The sequence below is a fragment of the Strix aluco genome, chromosome 2 (genome assembly GCF_031877795.1).
Source record: "Strix aluco isolate bStrAlu1 chromosome 2, bStrAlu1.hap1, whole genome shotgun sequence".
Lineage (NCBI taxonomy): Eukaryota > Metazoa > Chordata > Aves > Strigiformes > Strigidae > Strix > Strix aluco.
In genome coordinates this window covers 8859725-8868555 of record NC_133932.1, presented here as the reverse complement: position 1 = coordinate 8868555, position 8831 = coordinate 8859725, and the positions used below count along the sequence as shown (strand labels likewise).

General features: G+C 36.6%; 1 protein-coding gene across 1 annotated transcript; it reads left to right on the top strand.

The window, feature by feature from the left end:
• The first annotated feature begins 355 nt into the window (after positions 1 to 355).
• LOC141920115 (taste receptor type 2 member 40-like) lies at positions 356 to 1291 on the top strand. The gene has a single exon (XM_074816811.1). It carries the CDS (start codon positions 356 to 358, stop codon positions 1289 to 1291), a length of 936 nt encoding a protein of 311 aa, XP_074672912.1.
• The last annotated feature ends 7540 nt before the right edge of the window (positions 1292 to 8831 follow it).

The following is an 8831-nucleotide window of genomic DNA, read 5'->3' as shown; positions in this document are numbered from 1 at the left end:
AACTCTTGTCCATCTTGACATACATATATTCAGAGGGTTCTGTGGAAACTGGATTACAACATATTTTTAAAAATGCATCTGAGCCCTTTAAATGCAAATCCTTTCTCTGAATTGAAAAGACTGCAATTGAATCTTTATCCAATTTGCATGCTTAGAGAAAGCAGCTGACCTATTATCTGAAAAAAAAATGTAAAATAGCATAAAGATAAATGACTTATCATTATACTTCTTCCTGTGAGATAAATAGGTGAGCATGTGCCGATAACAGCTAGTTGGGATTGACATTGCTCTGGAAATCTAAGGGTCTCAGAAGCCCATGAAAAACTGAACAAAAATTGTGAGTTCTTGAGTTACTATGCTCACGTTATTTTCTCTCCTTATTCTAACAATTGCTATAATTGAATCCATGGCAGGACTTCTAGGAAATGGAACTATCTTGGCTGTCAGTTCAACTAGCTGCCTCAGGAGCAAAATATTGTCCTCATATGATATGATTATGATCTGTCTGAGTTTATCCAGATTCTTTTTACAGACCTGGATGATGTTGGATTTATTCCTAAGCCTGTTTTGTGAAATGTCTTATTATGAAGAAAATTTGTTTGTAATTTTCAAGACAGTTTTTATGTTTCTGAACAACTCCAGCCTCTGGTTTGCTGCCTGGCTTAGTTTCTTCTATTGTACCAAGGTTGTTCGTTTTACTCAGTCTTTGTTCATCTGGCTGAAGCAAAGAATTTCCAGTCTCATGCCCTGGATGCTGATAACATCATCATTTTTCTCCTTTGCAACCTCTCTTCCTTTTGCCTGGGATATCTACAATGTGCACGTCAACTTCACTGATCCTTTAACCATGACAAACTCTTCAGAAAGGAGAGTCACAATGAAAGCTAGTTTGTTTGTTTTGATTCTTTTCTGTAACGCTGGTATAGCTTTGCCTTTAATAGTGTTTGTTGTTTCAAGTATCCTGCTGATTAGGTCTCTCTGCATACACATCAGACAGATGCAAAATATTGCAACTGGCTTCAGGGATCCCAGCTTAGAGGCCCATATTGGTGCCATCAAGTCAGTCTTTTCCTTCCTTATCCTCTATGTTACATATTTTATTTCTTTGGTTCTTGTTTTATCCAATTTTTTTTTACCTTTAAGCATGGGGGAAGCCATGTGTATAGCTGTAATGGCTGCCTGTCCTGCAGGACACTCTATGGTCCTAATCTGGAGCAACCCCAAATTTCGAGAGCTGCCAGCTAGGATTTTGCACCACACAAACTGTCATGCCAGAACTAGATCCGTGTAAAAGACACTGAGCTAGCCTGGGCTTTCAAGTTTAAATCCAAATTAATTAAATTGAAGTCACCAGAGGTATAAAATAATAGAAGCATGAATGAGTAGATTATGGCCCTGCTCTGGAATAATGAAGAAGCTGGGAATTTGCTTTACTTGAATGTGATCCTTATAATGAAGAATTCTGTAACTAAGTTCTCTCCTACTTTAAAAGATGACTGCCTGCAGAATATAAGTACTGTACTTGCTGTAGTTCCTTTGGAAATCACCACTGCTTCTCCAAGACAGCAGAAAAACAAGGCCAAGACTCAGACAGTAATGTAATCTCTTGAAATGGTTTAAGTTACAAATCAGACTCTCATGATGCTAACAAAACAGACCTGCTTAAGCACAGGCATGCTCAAATTTTGTATGTGAATATGAAGTTTGAAGGCTGTTTCTGGTTAGTACAAGCACACAATGAGGGTACTAAGGAATTCCCAAGAATTTGGGAATATCTTACTGATCATTTTTGACTGCTTGTTGAGTCTGTAAGTAGAAAAATATTTGTTGATTCTAAAAGCATCTTTAAGATTCTAGTATGATTCAATAAAGAATGACACAGCCTTTTGAGCTTCCTGCTATTGCTGAACTAGTAATCAGTGGCTGCGTTCCCAGAAAAAAGATACATTGGAAGATTCCAAAATCATGTGATTAGAGCTAATAGGAAAAAGAATTTCCTTAATGTCAGACTTTTCTGAAGAATGAATTGAAAGGTTAATATTTTGGGTTTTACTATGGAGAATAGATTTCTCAAATCAGAAGCATGGATTTGTGTCACTTAAGTATTGTCAAGTATCATTAAATTACTAACATATTAAAATTAATTAATTAGTATTATTGAGAAAATAGTTTACCAGTGTTTAAATATATGGCTGGAAATTCTCTTTAAAAGTTTCTAGAAATTGCACATCTCCATGAAGTGTCTCAATTTTGATAAGATGTTTCCTGTAATATTTTCCTATACAGGAATTCCTTCAGCTTTAGAAATAAATTGCAGTTTCCTGGACAAATCACATATTTTGGCAGAGTCCAAAACTCAGCACATTATTGTTACATTAGGACTGGGACTTTATGATCCTTTTCAGTTCCAGTGGGAATTTATATTCTTTTAAAGTGATCATCACTGAAATATATATAGGTTGAGCCTTGTGTTGACTAAGCCCATTCTGATTTAAAATATCCATTTTTGATGTTGCCACAGTCAATCTGTTTGAAACAATGTATCTGTATTTAAGCTGAGTTTGTGCAAGATCTGGGTTTTAAAAAAGATTTTAAAATGCCAATTAAGAATTATTTCTGTTGGAGTCTTTCTTCCCCTTATGACATAAATTGTTCCACAGGTGACAGCAGTGGCTTGCAGAAGAATTTTCTACGGCATTTAACAGAGGTGGTGAAAATTCAGGACGTGGCAATGACACCATGATGTGACATTTTCACCATCTGTGAAAAACGGTGATTGCCAGCTTAGCACCGTGAAACACATATGTTGGGAGGTTTGGACTATCCTCTGCCCCTCCATGGTGTCCCCTCATTGGCCTTAGGGAAAAAAACTCTGATCTCTCTGACCACAGGAACAAGCAAGACACATGGTATATGGTCAACCCATAAAACGTGTATTTTGTCCTGCTCCAGGCTGAGCTATAAGGTATGCGGCAGCTCAGCCTGAGTACCCTGAACAGCCTCTATCACATAATTTGGTTTATGTTACAGTTTTCTTTTCTATTTCCCCTCTCATGAAAACAACCTAACCACGTTCCTTGGTGGATCTGGGATTTGAAAGATGTTCCTGTGTTATTTTTCAGACTCTTTAAGTGGGTCTTCCCTCCAAAGTTTTCTTTGAATAACGTTAAATGAAAAAGTCACCTGTGCATCAACATGCATTTTGGAACCTAAGAGGGAAAGCAGGCAGAAATACTGGAAGGCACCTTATTGGGTCAATCCTCTGGTAGATCTTTCTTCCTGTAACTGACCAGCTAACTAATTTGTCATATTAATAAAAATGTCTTTAAAAGGCATTTTGTAAGCAGTCTACTAAATCCTTGTTGTTCTGTTTGATAAATTATTAAATAACATTGATAAACATTACCCCATGTAATAGTAGGAAAATAGTAGTACTAGAGTTAAGATTCTTTGATGTCATGCATCTTATCTGATAGTAGGCATTTTTCTTTTTTCTGTTTTGTTTGTAAGCCTGAAGTTGGTTTGATTCCCCCATCTTAAGTTTACCAGTTTGGAACCTCAAGAAAGTTTGAAATTCATCTTATCAGACCCTTCTAAAACATCTCAACTATTTCCACGCACAACAATGCTAGAGGCACTGGCAGCTCTGTTTAAAATCTGGTACTGCAAATCAAATCAGGAAACAAGCAAGGTTCAAAGCTCATCCTGTTCTAACACTAGCAGAATGAGAGATGATACAAATCTGCTGTCTTGTAGCTCTTTTCATTGAGGATCCAGAAAAAAAACCCACATGATTTTCTAGGAAACTCCTCAAATGTAGCCACAAAGATGTCAGCATTTGAAACAAAGCTCTTTTCCACCAAAGAGACTTTTCTGAATTACTGTAACGTACTAGTTTAATTAGAAGCCTTTCTTTTTGCCTGAGGAGAAAATTTCTCATAAACTATTATGGGATGTGATTTCTGTTCCCTGAAGGAGAAGTAATATAAAATTGCAACATTATGACTATATTTTAACAAGATATATGTCCTTTATATTATTTTGTAGTGGACAGACAGAAAATTACTTCTGTTATACTGCATGGGACTGTGGACTATTGGATACTGATGAAGCCATACACAGAAAAGGCCCTAAACAAAATGGTTAAGAAAAGGGGTCACAGTGAGAACTTCAGTTTTGTGATAATATCAATATATTGTATTAAAGTAGCCTATAGATGACTAGTATATCATGAAATCCTTCATAATGATAAAAAATCATGAATGAGTAATTCAGAGAAAAAAGGACACAGCCCTCATTTGTTTTCTAAATCACAGTCTGTCCTCTTTTCCAAGTAATATGACAATAATTTGATTCTAGTTGTTAGCTCAAGGCAAGAAATGCAAAGATGTGCTATGTAATTGACAGATCACTACAGGATCCTTCTCTGATTTGCATACCTGTAAGCACAGCTGGAATTTTCATAACTGAAGTTCTGGAAAACATGCTATGGACTCTCTTTTCAATGCCTATCAGAACATGATTTTAAGAAATAGGAAAACCTGTCAGTAGTACACATATACAGCTCATTCCTCACATACCTTCCTGAAATGAACATTACATGTACACACCAACATATACATGCACATGTACATATTGGCAACCAGGCATCTTGTATGATGGTTCTTTATATATATGCACGTGCATATAAAAACGGAAGGCAGGACTTCAACATTAAACTGGATAGCCACTTAACCCCAAACACACATCTTTTTAAAAGACATAGTTTCTTCATTACACTTCATTTTCTTTCATCTTCATGTGGCTTAGTTTGTGGAAATACGGAAATGAAACTGTTGCTCATGCCTAAAACAGCGTATCTGATATGGCAGGTTGCAAGAGCCTTACACAAGCCAAATTTTGTTGTTTTGTTGTTTGTTGTATGTTTATTCACTGAGCTCTCTTTGCATCTATCTTCTTACTTTTTATGAAGAAGTGAAAACTCTTAGAACAGTATTTTTGTGGCATGAAGGAGAGTTAAAATTGTAATATTTACACTTAGCATTTGAATTATTTTCCTCTATCCTATGAAATGGAATTCTTTTTTTTCTTTTTTGATACCTGGAACACTACACTAAGCTCAGAAAAGAAAAATGGGATTTCTATTATCTTCAAGTTGTTGCATGAATCTAAAATACAGCATGGACAGAAATCACAGTTTATTGTGGTATATATGTGTTTGTGAAAGCCCAGGAGCAGTTAACATCAGTTCTTCCAAAAATGGAGGAAATTTCTGCTATAAGGAGTTGTCATCAAACCACAGTTTGTTGAAACACAATCACAGTAAGGCTGTATCTACAAGTATATCTTACATTCATGTGGATTCCTAGATCACTTATTTTAAAGGGCAGAAAAAGAGACCTGAATAGAAAACCTCTTTTCCAGCAAAGATGTTCATTTTAACACATCTCAGCTTCTCTCTGTGTGTATGTGTGTATGCATGTGTAAAGTTGTCCTGAAAGTACATTTTGTCAAACCCATTTTCTGCAGAAATCACTTTTGAAAGGCTTCTAAATTTAAATTTCTTCATGGATATATAGACATTCAGGTTTGAAAAGCTGAATGACAGATATCAGCCTTAATGGTACAAGAGGAATGAGCTACCAAGTTATTTTCCAACATTGTTTGATCAAAGCCAGAAAGATCCCACTGTGTAAGAATCAGGCATGAAGTAACTAGTACTCTCTAAAGTGAGGAAAGAGTTGAAAGGGAAGACAAACATGACACATACTAAGTGCAGGACAGAGAGAGAAAAAGAGTCAGAGAAAAACTTAGGGAAAAAAGTAGACTATTGCATGACTCGTTATGAGTGCAAGAGACCAGCAATATAAAGGGAATTAATTAATTAATTGGTGGAGCTTTCCTCAATCATCTGTATTTTTTTTTCTCAGCATCTGAGTACATGTTTCTTCACCATTTATGTTGGAGTCACCACATTTTTCAACTCCTGAACAGGCAGGGTCATCAAAGTCTTCACTCTTCCAACCAGAAGTAGGAGCTTGAGGGCACATTATACAAATAGCCTATTGTCCTGGTTTCAGCTGGGATAGAGTTAATTTTCTTTTAGTAACTAGTACAGTGTGTTTTGGATTTAGTGTGGGAATAATGTTGATAACACACTGATGTTTTAGCTGTTGCTAAGTAGCGCTTATCCTAAGTTAAGGATTTTTCAGTTTCCCATGCTCTGCCAGCAAGCAGGTGCACAAGAAGCTGGGAGGGAACAGAACTAGCCAAAGGGATATTCCATGCCATAGGACATCATGCTCAGCATATAGAGTGGACAGAGCTAGCTAGAAGGGCTGATCACTGCTTGGGGACTGTCTGGTTATAGGTCAGCAGGTGGTAAGCAATTGCATTGTGTGTCACTTGTTTTGGTTTTTTTCCTTCAGTTTTATTTCTCTCTCTTTTTGCTATATCCCCTTTCATTACTACTACTACTATTACTACTTTTATTATTATTATTATTATTATTATTACATTTTATTATTGTTACTTTATTTTCTTTTAGTTATTAAACTGTTCTTAACCCATGAGTTTTACTTTTTTTTCCAATTCTCCTCCCCATCTCACTGTAAGGGGGAGGAGTGAGTGAGCATCTGTGTGGTGCTTAGTTGCTGGCTGGGCCTAAACCATGACACCTATATTATTTCTCAATGGGTTGTGTCTTTTACGGCAAAACTGCATCACCTTCTGGAAGAGAAGCAGAGGGGGCAGCATATTCATGAACAATATAGCTTTTCTCAGGAAGCAAGAAAATAAGAGAAGGATACTGAGTTACAGAAAAATTTCACATATATATGGATTTTCTCTGCATATTTGAAAACAGTTAAGACTATTTTTGAGGAAGTCAGTTTTTATATCTAACATTTTTTAGCAAAGTAGCTTAGTCTTATAGTCACACCATAAATGAGGCAGAATTTTGTGTATTCCTGTGCTCATTAAACACAAATGAGTCTCAAGGGTTAAGTGGGTGACCTGAAACTCCATACATACTTTTTTATGTACCCAATATTTTAATGAATAACTGAATGTAAGGTAATCATTCAAATTGTTTTGAAACTTCTTTGTGCAGTTATCACATTATTGTATAATTATTTGCTTTGAATGTAAGTTCTTACTGTAAATGATATTATAGTTTCAAACTATATTTACGTACAGTTTCAGACAATTTGTGGATAATTTCCTAAATTTGAATAATTTTAGCTTTTGCATTTGTAAGGAAAACTTTTTATGATTAAATAGAAGTAAACTGTGCTTAGTCCTGCAACTTTTTCATCAAATAACACCATGTTATGAATTAAAGTGTTTTGCATCTCATATCCAAATTTGCTGGCATATAGTGTCTGTGTGGATTTTTCACAGACTATTTTTACAAGGTTTCCTAACAATAGTGACTTTGAGGATTTTGAAAATAAGATTACTGTTATAACTGCTGTTATCTGGTATAGTTAATCTTTACTAATGGGTTAATCAAAACACTTATGAATGGTGGTATGTGCCTGCTCTCTGACCACAGTGAGAACTCAGAGATACCAAGGCTACAGATACTACAAATAGTTGCATATTTAGGATAAGACTACAGAGGAATTAACTTGAGAAGTATTACCAGTCTCATGTATGGTCATCATTAGGCAAGCAGGTTTGCTATACTTGAGGAATAACATTTCTCCAGTTATTGTTGCACTTTACATTTTTGTGACTTACCAGCAATAACTCATCCTAAACAATGATAGTGTCAAATATAAAGATAAGTCATTGTCACTCTGTTAGGAGCAACAACCATGCTGTTTCTGCAAGCCAGAAAAGAACTTAACCCTTACCTTTATATAACATTGTGGTGGTTTGACCTTGGCTAAATGCCAGGTACCCACCAAGTTGCTATATCACTTTCCCCCCCTTCCCCCTTTTTTTTTTTCTCAACAGGGCAAAGAGGGGAAAGAAAATAAGATAGGAAAAAAAAACCAAAAACAACCCTTGTGGGTAAAACAAAAGCAGTTTTAATATAAGCAAAGCGAAGCAAAGGTCCGCGTGTGGAAGCAAAAAAAAAGAAAACAGATTTATTCTCTACTTCCCATTGACAGGCGATGTCGGGCCTTCTCAGGAAGCAGAGCTCCAATACGCGTAGTGGTTGCCTTGGAGGACTAAGGGTGACCCCACCCCCTACCTCCTTTTTCCCAGCTTTATACTTGAGCATATGGAATATCCCTTTGGTCAGTTCAGGTCAGCTGTCCTGGTTGTGTCCCCTCCCAAGATCTTGCCCACCCCATCCCACTGGGGGCGGGGGGGAAATGTTGGAAAGAGCCTTGGTGCTGTGTAAGCACTACTCAGCGGTAGCCACAACACCAGTGTGCTATCAACACCCTGCCAGCTCCCAACATAAAACACAGCACCATGAGGGCTGCTATAGGGGAAAACCAATTCCGGCTCAGCCAGACCCAGTACAAACATATTGTAAGAAAGTCAGATTTGAAATAGAAGTCCAAAAAACACAGGAAGAAACTCCTGAAATTTTCTAGATTTCTCATTGCTTGTCTTTGAAGTTTATTTGTGTCTAGAGTTTCAGTTCTGCAAGCACCAAGAAGTACTCTATACTATTTCTGACTTGAATTCTGGTGAAATAAAAAAAACCAAACAACCTAGGTAAAGCAGCACATACGTTTGTCCTGCCCACATGCAGCATAAATCAATATTGTTGAGCACCTTCAAAAATCTAATCACAGCTGCCTTATTTTTGTTAACCTGGTAAGATGCAAACAAACATACCAGCAAGACTTATTAGGCTGTAAGTGTGA